At 46.4% G+C, this 14,080-nt stretch overlaps 1 protein-coding gene across 1 annotated transcript in view; it reads right to left on the bottom strand.

Moving 5' to 3' along the window:
* LRRIQ3 (leucine rich repeats and IQ motif containing 3) overlaps positions 1–14,080 on the bottom strand; it is a 418,548-nt gene that overhangs the window by 277,985 nt on the left and 126,483 nt on the right. The window contains 1 exon segment of the mRNA XM_078673417.1: positions 10,850–10,983. Within this exon segment, the coding sequence (XP_078529543.1) occupies positions 10,850–10,983 (134 nt within the window).

Raw genomic sequence — 14,080 nt, 5'->3', positions numbered from 1 at the left:
TGTCGCAGGCACTTAGCACATAACTGATGCTCATTAAGAGAGGCATTCCTAGACACTCAACTCTATGGGGGCCTGGCGATTCACACCAAAGCCTCATTAACAAGTAAATGGTCTTTTAAAGACCTGTGAAGTGCTCTGATGCAGCTGTGTGTGTGTGTGCCCGGGAAGCTGGGGTGAGGTGACAGAGGGTGACAGACAGAGGGAGACGGAGGTAGGAAGACAGAGGGAGGGAGGGAGACAGAGAGAGAGAGAGAGGGGGACAGACAGAGGGAGACAGCCAGAGGGAGGAGGGCAACAGACAGAGGGGGAAGGGAGACAGAGGGATGGAGACAGACGGAGGGAACAAGACAGATGGAGGGAGGGAGACAGACAGAGGGAGGGAGACATACAAGAGGGTGACAGACGTAGACAGAGGGAGGGAGACATACAAGAGGGAGACAGGCGGAGACAGAGGGAGGGAGGGAGACATACAAGAGGGAGACAGACGGAGACAGAGGGAGGGAGACAGGGGGAGAGAGAGAGAGGGAGACTGAAGGAGAGAGAGAGGGAGATAGACAGTGAGTGAGACAGACGGAGGGAGAGAGAGGGAGATAGAGAGATGGAGGGAGATAGAGAGATGGAGGGAGATTGAGAGGGAGGGAGACAGAGAGAGAGAGAGAGAGAGAGAGAGAGGGAGACAGAGAGAGAGGGAGACAGAGAGGGAGGGAGACAGAGGGAGGGAGACAGAGGGAGGGAGACAGAGGGAGACAGACAAGAGGGAGACAGACGAGAGGGATACAGACGAGAGGGAGAGAGAGAGTGGGGGAGGCAGAGAGGGAGGTAGACGGAGAGAGAGGGAGAGAGAGGAACAGACAGACAGAGACAGGAACAGACAGAGACTGATAGAGACAGGGACAGGGGCAGACAGATCGAGGCAGGGACAGGGGCAGACAGATAAAGGTAGGGACAGGGGCAGAGAGACGGAGAGGGAGACAGAGGGAGGAGACAGAGGGAGAGAGGCAGAGGGAGGGAGAGAGAGGGAGAGGGATGGAGAGGGAGGGAGAGGGAGAGAGAGGGAGGGAGACAGAGAGAGAGGGAGAGAGACAGAGGGAGGGAGAACATTTGCTTCCGGGGGAGAAAACCCCCTCCCCGAACCCTCCTTAGGTGGTTTGGGCTCGCTCGCTCGCTACGCACGCTCACTACATTGACTTACTGTGTCCCAAAATGATGCATCTCCAAAAAGTGTGTCACTAACATGAAAAGTTTGGGAAGCTGTGCTCTGGACAGTCACACAAAGGGAGCTGGGATGTGACATTTGCAACCTGATGGCCAATCATCTGGCTGACAGGTCTTCCCGAGGCAGATTAGGAGGGAGGAGCTGACACTTGCACCAGAGTAGGGCTGTGCATGTCCCACACAAAGAGCTGCATAACCCCCTGTAGTGTGACTGGAGCCAGGGCAGGAAAGATAGGGACCTTGTGATCTTCAACTGCCTTCTTGGTGTCTCCCCCACTTCAAAGGAACATTTGGGTATAAGTACTGGGCCCCTACCTTCACCATGTAAGAACTCTACTGGAACGTAGGATATTCTGCCTGAAAGAATAGCTACTGTGCTGTTGGAGGGACTGCCACTCTGCTACTTGCTCCGCTGTGTTGGCCTGCTGTTGGCTGATTGCTATTCTAGGGGAGGGCCTGCCACTTTGCAACTTGCACTGCTGAGTTGGCCTGCTGCCTTCTGCATCTTGCCTAACAGTGAAAGAGACTGGACCCGCTCTCTACGTCCTTGAACCCAATATTCTCCACGGTCTTGCTGAATTCCCTCTTGTTCATCGAAGTCCCAGGGTCACAAAAGACTTATTGCAACTCTCCTGGTGCTGTTGGACTCAGCCATCTTTGAGTCCTACTCTTGCCTGGGGTGCCCCCTCCAGTCCTGGGCCTCAGAAGTGGAATTGCTGCACTACAGCCCCTCTAAGTCTAAATTGTGGGCTCTTTGCAATCAAGAAGGGCCCCGTTCACTCTGGAACTGTGTCACCCACTTGCTTGAATGATCAACACAAGGGGGCACAAGTTTGTCTCTTCGCACAGCAGGATTGGTGCTCGTGACCACGAGGCCCCCTGCCCATGACTCACGGCGGCTTTTTACGCCCCATCAACTGCGACGCTCACCATGCCCCTGCCGAACTCTTCCCCAAAGAACCAGACCCTTGGTTCAACATGAGAATGTAAAACTTCAGCTGGAACTGTTTGGAACTGTAGCGGACCGGCATTCCATCAGGCTTGGCTTAACTTTTCAGATTTGTGTGCCCTCCGGTGACCCTTTAGCACTATTGACTTCTAAGCATTGTTTTTGGATTTAATCTTTATAAATTCATATCTCGATTTCTACTGATTGGATTTTCGTCATTTTGGTCTTGTTTTGATCAGAATTCCCAACAAATACCATACCTGCCATTTACACTATGTTTTTGAGAAGCAAGGCCTAGATTTGATTTCAGTGGTCAAGAAGGCAAGTTGACCTATATAATGTATGATTGCACAGATGCTACATCAAAAGGTGCTGTGCCCTGGATCCATAACATCACAGATGTGAAATAAATGCGCATAATAATTTACTTCTTACACGTATTGCTACCTCGCGTGCCCATTTTCAGTGTGTGTCTAATAAATATTTGCTCTAATTCCTAAATTAAACACACACTATTCCAAATGTACAGACTCAATGGCCGGCAAAAAACTCAAATCCCAGGGTGAAATGTCACTTCAGTTAATAATGACTGCATAAGAGAGCTCAATCTTGCGGCGCCTGTTATTAGCTATCTGTTACTTTCTGATGGGCTGCTTTTGCCCTACACTGTAAAGCCCGAGAAAGGGAAGTTGCCATTTGAAACACCCACAGTGTATTGTGCAGGACTTCCCAAATGCCATGAAATCTACTTTCATCCTGAGGACCCACCTCCACCACTGAACGTAGAGAGTTAGCCTGTTGTGCCTAGAACTGCCTGTCTGTCTGTTATTTTTACACAATTGTTCATCTCTGCTGTGTCAGAAATACTGTTGTTATTATCTTCTCTACTCTGCATGCAAGAGAGAGGATTTTTGCCACTGAGGTGTGTTGCTAGTAATGTTCTGGAGCGATACGGGCGCCCGGCAGTGAACTCTTCATCTTTCTATACAACTGGAATACACACACCTGTTGCCTGTGAGATTCAGTTGACCATATGTAAAGGATCTTGACTGAACCTCCGTAATATATTCCATTGAGCAAAGCCACTGGTGTGGAAGGCTCAGATTATTAGTAGTTCAAGTTATATTCATGTGGCTGCCTTCTGGCAGGCCCACCAAAGTGCTATATCGTGTAGGCAACAGCGAGAGACTCAAATCACGCTCCCTTCTGAAACTTCCTCCCGTGGTATCGTGCATCACATAATGCCATCCAGGAGAAGTGTGATCATAACCTTTGCCATAACGGCTCTTGTTTTAACTCTTGATATTTCAGCCTATTACTGATACTGTACACCAACGCTGTGTAAGCAGGCTTTATTACTATTGTGTTGTTCATTGCATTCTCGAGAACATGATCGTGTACCACCTCAGCAATAAACGCCCGATGTTGCCTTGCTGCAAGAGACACGCCTTTCTATCAGAGTCGGAGAACTGAAGTGGCACTAGGTGGGCTGGGCTCTTATTACTAGCTGAATATATTTAGTAATAGATGTTCTAGGCTCGTCACAGTGCTAAGAAGCGCAGGTTAAGGCGACTCTTAACAGAATACATTTCTCTGTAGGCTTTTTCATACTGTGATATGCTCTTGTGTGTATTCTGTGATGCTAGTCGGGACAATCTATGCATCGAATAATTGAGAGGCTTCCTATCTATACAGTCCAGGTTGATTACTGTGTTCGGTTCCACTCGTGATGGTTGGCGATGACTGGCACCTAGTACTAGAATCTCACCTGGAAAGACAGGCTCTGAAGATGAAGGTGAAAATAATGTTTTGTCCTCCTACACAACGTCATGAGTGACCACGGTTTGGCGATTGATGAACCTACAAGTTAAGGTTTTTACCTTCTGTTTGCCTTTATTTGTTACTTCTTCCTGTACAGATTTTCTTCTAATGGAAGGATCCCTAGTGCCCATGACCTCCTCCATTTGCTTTCTGGAAGGCGGTGTTTTAGTTTACTCTTGGAGGTGACTAGATCTGGACTTTGGGCTCATGAACCTTCCTCTGGCAAACTGGAGAGGGCCAGCAAGTAAATACAGATTTCCAGAAGAGGAAGACCCACTTCCACTTAAAACCCATGTCTGGACGTATAATTTGGATAATACTAGTTCTATTATCTCAGCCAAGTCCTCCGGGACTCTATGATAGCCAAGCAACGAGTGAGAGCAGAATACATTTGTTGCACACAGTTGGTCAGGTCATAAACCATTAGGGATAACAGCAGACTGTCGACTCTGCTAGGTCCACAAATGCAGGGTGCTAAATTCTCACAGACTTCCCTCTATATGGCTAAGACAGACACCGCCTTAGTGAAACTCAGATGGAGACACTATGAGCAGGAAGAGAAGGCATTTAGGCAATTGGAAGTGCAAATGTGACAAAGGGACGCCCACTAGACAATTCCAGCAGTTCGCACCACATAAGGTCTAGAACTTACTTACCTGATGGAAATACAGAAGCTTTTACTTCATTTTATGTGACATTTTATGTGTCAGAAGAAGCAGCCTCTACAGTATCCAAAGAACTATTCTTAAGCAACTTGACACAACCATAGCTTGTGAAAGAAGCTCGAGCTACGCAGGGTGGCGAGATCTCTTTAAATGAAATCTCTGCGGCAACTTCAGACCCTCCAACTCGCAAATCAACTAATGAAGACAGGTTTCCAGTTGAAATGTAAAAATCCAGCAAAGCACTGATAGTATCTATGCTTTATGCAATGTTGAAGGCAGAAGATGATACTGGGCCATTGTTTCTTGTCTCCACCAAAACAATTATTTGTCTTATTCCTAACGAGAGGAAAATCCCCATTGACTTTGTTAGCTATCGCCCCACAATGCTACTTAATGTGGGCATTTAAATCCTTACGAATAGATTACTTAGAATAATATTGTTGTGGTCTATGAATTGCAAGTGGGTTTAGTGCTGTGTCACTAATTTCAGTACCATTTGAGGACAGTGGCACACTTGCTCTGGTTCACTAGGCACATGGCAGAAGATGTCTTGGTCATCTTGCATGACACAAGGAATGCATTTGAATGTATTGAATAGGGAGATCTCTTTCGAGTCCTTGAGAGGGTTGATCTTTGACAAGGATTTTTTTTCATTAGCCAGCTGGTTCTGTAATAATCCATCAGCCCAAGTGAATTGCAGAAGTTTCCTGTCAAGGGACATTTAGACATGAAAAGTGATGCAAAAGGTTTGCCCCTTGCCCTCCCTTTTTTGTTTAGAACTGCAGCAAATAGGATATATGATTCTGAGGGCATTAAGGGTACTCACATAGGTGAGATCAATTAAAATATTTTTAAACGCTGATGATATCCTACTTACATCCATGACACCTGACACTTCCCTGCCATCACTACTGACCCTGATCCATTGCTTCTCAAATTGCTCTGGGTACAAAATCAACTGGAGAAATGTGATGCCCGTTAGCCTGAAATGCCTTGTTATCCTTGTTAAGAGCGGCTTAAGAATATGATTATAGGTACTCTCTTCCCCCCACTGTTAAAAACGCAGAATGACTTCACAAGATAATTCCACCTTTCTCGCTAATGTGCTGAAGGATCCAAGTGTTGTCAATGGTTCTGACCCTTAGATACATCTATGCATCTGATATGATACTCATAACTAACCCTAGAGCCATCATAGCTAACATAAATACAGAGATCAAACAATGTGCATGGGGTATAGATACAGTACTGAAAGCCTTCAAATTACATGCACATACAGCAGTGGGTGGTTTACAACAGCCACCCAGGGACTATTATTACATGGCACACCATCTCTCACAATTGATATAGTTCCTCCTGGTCAAAGTGCCATATCAATCCTGAGACTGGCTAGAAAGGTTGCTTGGTGACCGTCCTGCTCCCAGCAGAAGAGGTCGCTCCACACGCTGCTCCCTGCCTCGCCTGGTATCGTAGCGCTTACCGCCAGACTGCTGAGTGCCTATCTCGCCTTGCACCCACAACTGCTTTAGCCTGCATAATTATTTATTAGAGTTCGTAGCGCTAGATTGCCCCGCCTGTTTATTATTATTTATTAAATTACTGATGTAAATTAGATCGTAGCGCTTGATTGCCAAGGTGCGCTTGTACGATATTTGAACTTGTGCTGGCTGCCTGCAGACTTATTTGTGCCTGATTGTGCCGGCGCCACTGCCATTTGCATCGCGCTATTTACAATTGTGCCCCAATCCTGTTGCGATATTGGCTTGCTGCCATTTTGTTTTTTGTTGTTGTGTTGTGCCTCCCTGCCCTGATCTCCACCCCGCTCCCGCCTCCCAGCTGATCCTCCCTCGCCCCTCCCCTTCCACTACCCACATATGAGAGATGCCTACGTGCGCAGCGTTCACGCGCAGCGGTCGCGCCCTATGCGCGCCAAAGGTGCGCCAAAGGTAAGCAAGTCTACGCCCGTCCGCGCCTGGACCACGCCCAGCGCCAGCCCCCCTGGTCCACGCAAATCCCATTCCACCCGCTTAGCATACAACGCCGCAACCCTCTCAGCACCTAACCCCGGCCCACTCCCTAACTGCTACCAAGCCGCTCCAGGACACACCCATGGACCCTTCACCTGCCACTCCTGCAAGTTCGACTGCATCAGGACCCACACCAAATCCACAAACTCCAAACAAAGCTCTGACACAAACCACCTAAAGTGCTTACTGCTCAACACCCGCTCAGTCCACAGACACTCCATCGAACTCTGGAACCTACTCGACACTACATTGCCGGACGTCGCCTTCCTTACAGAAACTTGGATGAACGCCTCATCAGCCCCCGACATCGCCATAGCCAGATTCACACTGACCCCAAAACCACACTCAGAGGCACCCTTATCTACAGACCCCCAGGACCCCGCTCACAATTCAGTGAAGACATCGCTGACTTCATCAGCCCACATGCCATCCCATCCGAGAACTACATTCTACTGGGAGACCTCAACTTCCACCTGGACAAGAAAAACGACAACAACACCACCACCCTTCTGGACAACATGGCCAATCTCGGACTCAAACAACTCGTTGACACCCCCACCCACTCCGCCGGACACACGCTCGACCCTATCTTCACCTCCAGCAAGCACATCTCCTTCGATCACACCACAGCTCTCCACTGGACGGACCACAGCTGCGTTCACTTCCACTAAAAAAAGCCACGTCCCACAACCCCCCACAACCTATTCCCCCAAGAAACTGGAACAAAATCACCACCGACCAGCTCCTCTCGTCGCTTCAACAAAACACTCCTGCCAATTCATCGGACCCAAACCAAGCAGCCACCAACCTCACACAATGGATCACCCACAGCGCAGATGAACTAGCACCCTTGAAAAACCATCTAATCAAGCAAGGGAACAAAAAAGCCCCCTGGTTCAACGATGACCTTAAGAAATCTAAGAAGCTCCGTCGGACTCTCGAGAAAACCTGGAGAAAAAACCCTATCACTGACAACCTAGCCTCCTTCAAAAACGCCACCCGCAAACACCACCAACGCATCCGATCCACCAAGAAATCAGAATTTAAGGATCGACTTGACAACAATGCCCAAAACAGCAAGGAACTATTCAACATCGTCAAAGAATTCACTAACCCCTCCGCAGGCACTAACGACATCACCCCCTCCCAAGACCTCTGCGACTCTCTATCATCATTCTTCCACAACAAAATCGCCGAAATACACAACGGCTTTCAAAACCAGTCCGAAGACAGGCCCACTCCACCCACCTCCGAACCAAAACCCCCCTCTAACAACCTTTGTGCCTGGAACCCAATCACCACTGAAGACACCATCCGCCTGATGAATTCCATCCACTCAGGATCGCCAACCGACCCTTGTCCCCACCACATCTTCAACAAAGCAGACTCCATCATTGCACCCCATCTCCGAGACGTAATCAACTGCTCCCTCAACTCCGCCACCTTCCCAGAAAACTGGAAACATGCCGAACTCAGCGCCCTTCTGAAGAAACCCACGGCTGACCCAACCGAACTTAAGAATTACCGCCCCATCTTGCTCCTCCCATTCCCCACCAAAGTCATCGAGAAAGCAGTCAACAGTCAGCTCGCCGCCTTCCTAGAATCCAACAAATCCCTCAACTCCTCTCAATCAGGCTTCCGAGCCAAACACAGCACCGAAACCGCCCTCATCGCAGCAACAGATGACATCCGAACACTACTGGACAACGGAGAAACAGTTGCTCTCATCTTACTTGACCTATCCGCAGCCTTCGACACAGTCTGTCATAGCACCCTCATACAACGCCTCAGCAACATCGGAGTACAAGGAAAGGCATTGGACTGGATAATATCGTTCCTCACCGGAAGAACCCAGAGAGTCCGCCTCCCCCCTTTCAAATCAGAGGCCACCGAAGTCATCTGCGGCGTACCACAAGGATTGTCACTCAGCCCCACCCTCTTCAACGTATACATGAGTCCCCTCGCATCCATCGCGCGCCAACACAACCTCAACATCATCTCCTACGCAGACGACACCCAGCTGATCCTCTCCCTCACAAAAGACCCAAACACCGCCAAAACCAACCTACACGAAGGGATGAAAGAAGTAGCCGAATGGATGACGAACAGCCGTCTAAAACTAAACTCGGACAAAACAGAAGTCCTCATCTTAGGACCATCCCCCTCTGCCTGGGACAACTCATGGTGGCCACCGGCCCTCGGAACCGCACCCATACCTACGGACCACGCACGTAACCTGGGCTTCATCCTAGACTCCTCCCTCTCGATGACCAGACAAGTCAACGCCGTCTCAGCATCTTGCTTCAACATCCTACGAATGCTCAAAAAAATCTTCCGTTGGATCCCCACCGAAACAAGAAAGACAGTCACCCACGCACTGGTCACAATCCGATTGGATTATGGCAACACCCTTTATGCCGGAACCACAGCCAAACTACAGAAAAAACTCCAACGCATCCAAAACGCCTCAGCCAGGCTCATTTTGGTCATCCCTCGGCAAGCTCACATTTCCGACCACCTGAAAGACCTCCATTGGCTCCCTGTCAACAAGAGAATAACGTTCCATCTCCTCACCCACGCACACAAAGCCCTCTACGACCTAGGACCCGAATGCCTCAACACGCGTCTATCCTTCTACACCCCCTCCCGCCAACTACGATCGTCCAATCAAGCCCTCGCCGCAATCCCGCGCATCCACAGATCCACCATGGGGGGAAGATCCTTCTCCTACTTAGCTGCTAAAACCTGGAATTCTCTCCCCACCCACCTCCGCATCACTCAGAACCACCTCTCTTTCAGAAAGCAACTAAACACCTGGATATTCGATAAGTAAATTCACCTCCCTCCCTCAAGCGCCTTGAGACCCTTTGGGTGAGTAGTGCGCTATACAAATTTCTGAACTTGAACTTGAATTTGAACTTGGACAACTGGTTTTAAGTCAGCTGCTACATTACACAGAGCAAGTCGTCTCCCACACTCTAACTGCAGGTTTTGCTGCCAACCTCCCTGCTATCTGATCCACATAGCTTTGGTCCTGACATGGTATTTATTGTAGATTACTGAGCTGGTATTTGGGACTGAATGTCTATCACCTATGATTTGCCATTTGCCGCCACTGCTCATCAAACTCTTCTACATGATAAGTCTTACATATCTAGTCTCAATAATGACACTTGTATATGGCTGGCAATGGCTCTGGCCAAACTCCACATCTTGAGGCACTAAAGAAAGGTGATTGTACCAGATATCAGGGAACTGCTTGCCCAATGGGCAAAGGCAGCCACCTACAAAAGAGTAACACAAAGTGCAGGATCAACTCCCAAATATCAAACCCTTTCCTTTCTCCTGCATCTACAGCTTTGAATGTTCAACCTACTCCATGAGGTGTATACTCTCTAGAAAAGCAACGTGTATTAAGTTGCATGTCCCCTCACACTTGTGGATACTGATACCCACAAAACTGCCTCTTGGTCCTTTGATGATCAAACCTCTTATGAGGTGTTTCCTATTGGTGCGCTAGGGCTGAACCATGGAAACCATATCAGCAATTGGAGTGGGATTGAAACCAACATTATAACCACTGTTATATTATAGATCAAAACTTTTTAAAACTATTTTGTTATAGCAATTTTATCATTGACATTGGATCTTAACACTATGTATGTATTGGATTTTTGTACTGTTTTATGTCTTTCATTGTTTGACATATATTTTATTTAAATGTATGATTACTTACTGTGAAGTTTATATAATCTGTATGTATATTTTATATAATTCAATATTTATGTTAAATTAATTGGTTATCATCTATTTCAGTACACTGTTGTTCATTTTTACCTATTGTGTGGTTTGACCAGCCTACTGACATACCTATTAGTTGCCTAGGAATTGTTTATTATTGAAATGGGCTTGGTGCCCCTCATGTTCTCTCGACAAAGCTGCATCAATATCAATGTCAGACTTCCCTTCCCTCTTTTATACCCTGAGCCTTTCTTGCCCCTCTCCACACAAATATACAATATACGAGAAATGCACGTTAAAACTAAACACTAGCAACAGGAAATAGTCCCTGTTCCATAGCAGCATCCACTTTCACTACCTGAAGGTAATAATACTACTAACTGTATGCAAAAGTGCATGCCCTGAATTATTTGACAATAATCGTTACATACCCCATTTTCTTTCTTGTTAAATATCCTCGTATCATTCTTTGAATAATCAAAACGGGTGAATTGTGGGAATGAATGTGGTTGATCTTTGAAATAATCTCTTTAACCGCCTCTATTTCATCTTGAAAATTGGTTTCCTGCAGGGAAAAACAGAGGTTGTAACATGCGTCAAACATGCACTTTTCAGTAAATAATACGTATTTGCTACTTAATAGAAGCTTCCCAATTCATAGAAGGCCACGGTGCCCAACAACCCAAATCTGGTAAAGCCTCAGCCAATCAGGAAGCAAGTCTCTCCTTTAAACCACAGCTGCCAAAACCAAGACAAAACACATTCTACATATGAGACTGCTTGGGAGGACAGGTTCGTTTTGTACTGAATTATCTAGAGGAGTAAATAGGTACTGTCATTTTGAAGTAGTATTTATGAATTTCATAATAGCCTGTAACTAAAAACAAAAAAGGTGATTATATTTTGTGAAAAAAAATTTCTTACAATTTCAGTAGGGGGCACTTCTTTTGAAGAACTTTGACAAAACGCTGAGATGAGGTAAACATTGATGCCAGTGTTACTTTGCAAGCAGAGCCCTTCCTCCACTATGCAGTGGTGCAGCGTTGTGATACAGAGTAGGCCAGAATGTCAAGTCTAGAACTTCCAAGAAAACGGTCTCCATGACAGGGACTGTTTTACCAGTTTGTGGGCGTTCACACAATAATTCGAACACATGGGAATTTTGAGTGCTCTAGTGAAGACAATGGAGCAGCTCAGGCTCAATAATGTCTGGTATAAGATTTCTTCTCCAACATTCCAATGTTTGTCTTCCTGTTTCTCCTGTTTTTAAGTTAGCATATTATGTCCTGAGTGGATGGGGTTTTCTAAAAGCGTTATAGTTATTCTACCTAGCACAATATCGGTTGGATAAGGCCATCTACCTCATTTGAGGCCCTTGCCTGTGGCTCAGGCCTATAACGCAGGTTCAGGGCCTTTAGCAACAGATATAGCCGTTGGCAGCGGGCTACAAAGCTATATTAAAGCATGCAGCATTAAAATGAAGGGCCTCCACCAACTCAGTTTGGTAGTAGGATATATATCACGTAACAGAAAATACTTTAAACATGGTGGAAGTCCACAATTTAAAGAGAGCCAGCTTCTCAATATCCAATGCCACCTAGCTAAAGAGCAAAATATGTTGTTTTAGTCATAACAAATATTTAATAAAATCACTATCCCAATTAGGACCAAGACTAGGAAAGTACATACATATAGAACTCCTTAACTTTGAAAGCAGGCCTGAACTGATCAGAGTTGTTGCTTTTTCTACCTTAGTTGGCTTTGTAGTTTAGAGAAAACCAGAATGATTTAACATAAATTAGCAAAAATCGCTGGATAGGAAAGGGGCTGCTAGTCACCAAGTGGCACACTACTGATGCTGCGGTGCCATTTAGTAAGAGAATGCAGGACACATTTCACATATCCTATAGTTAGAGTGAAGCTGTCAAGTTTCCCATGTACATGTGTGTAGCTCTTCCAGTCTAGGTGCCTTCGTTGACATTCTAGGGGTTGTACTCTTTTTTTTGTCTCACTATAAAATCAGGACTACAAATCCTAAAATGGAAATAGAAAACCTTTACTAGATGAGCTAATCCTGGAAAATGTGATCTCTTTTACAGCGGGTGTGCAGCAAAAGAGTTTCCACTATGCTGGATTCGTTAGTTAAGACATGTGAAAGTATGAGTTAATATCGGAAGGCGCGCAAACACATAGCTAATGATATGTATTGCAGAACCGATGCTATCAAGCTACAAGTGCTGGCTGCTGGGCCTGGATGTAGGTGTGGTGCATGATTGTAACACAGTGCTCGCCATCTCTCTCCATCAACTGGAGAGCAGGCAGAATATGGGCTCTCCTTCTGGTATATGAAGTTGATTACCATGAGAGATTTCTGTTTGGATAAAGCTCCAGGGGCTCACTCCTGGTGATAGCGCAGAGGGAGAGATTTGAGAGGAAAAGAAACCTGCAGCATGCCTGTCACTCCACCTGAAGGAACATCTATTTATCTTCTCGTTGTGGATATTTCCTCTTTTAGAGCTCATTATTGTATGATTCCATGTATGGGAATGATGGTGGCAATGCACCTATCAATGTAGCTCCCTGGAGGAAGTCGATGAATAGATGCACTGTCTGAAAAAGCTGTATCTGTTTATAGCATGTGATCTGGAGTCACTGAAGATTGCAGTCACATTCACACTAAATTGCCCTCCTGCCTCCAGTAGTCCCCGAGGGAGGAGTATTAGTCCAAGACATTAGACAGCCATATGTCCTGTGAACTATACTCCTTTCCTCACTTGTCACAGGGTAGGGTGCTGTCAGTGAGCCTTGCTGATCCTGCTGGATTGTTTTTGCAAGTTAGATTTAGGTTTTAGATGTTGGGGTCATCAGAGCATGTGGACATACTTGTTGTTGTGTGGTGTATACCTTCACTTCCACATGGTGGCTGGGGGTGTGCGGGGGAACAGCCTCTTCCAGGAAAAAACGCGGCCCATAATGACTCCTTTTAATCGCTTGGCCTATATGTCATGGAATGTCTGCTGACTGTGCACTCTTAAGAAATGGCACAGCATATATTCCCATATTAAATGCTTATATGTGCATGCCATGTTTATTCAGGACCAGAGCTCGAGGGGACAAGGTTATTGAAGAGGTAGAGGGGCCAATGTTTTTACATCAGCTACTCTGCAAATGCGAGAGGCACTATTATCTGGCTGCGCCCGGGTGTCCAGTCAGTTCAGTTATTGTTGAGATAGACAGGGAAGGCAGATATGTTTTGGTGAAAGGGCTGGTTCATGGTATTGTTATAATTCTGGGCAGCCTATATCTCCGTAACATCGACCAAGTAGACTTCCTATCCACCCTGTCCCAGTTGTTGAATAGATGGGCCTGCATCCTGTGGGTTCTCGATTTGGACATTGATTGCACTATGGATTCTACCCTCAACAAATCCCACCCCTTGCTCCCATCCATCCCTGCGAAAACAGTGGCTGTTGCATTGATCCATAGGACATATATGGAGAATCCACTATCAAACCAAAAATGAGTATTCCTTTTACTAACTATCTCATGTCTTACATGCCTGACTTGATTGTTTTTCCTCTAAAATATGATACATGTCAATGTCTCAGACTGATTTCCTGGGTAATACCTTTCCGGACCACAACCCTATCATGGTAGTGGTG

This window comes from Lissotriton helveticus, chromosome 1_2 (assembly GCF_964261635.1).
Source record: "Lissotriton helveticus chromosome 1_2, aLisHel1.1, whole genome shotgun sequence".
Classification (NCBI taxonomy): Eukaryota; Metazoa; Chordata; class Amphibia; order Caudata; family Salamandridae; genus Lissotriton; species Lissotriton helveticus.
The sequence above is the reverse complement of the archived record's forward strand: the minus strand, read 5'-3'. Positions and strand labels throughout refer to the sequence as shown.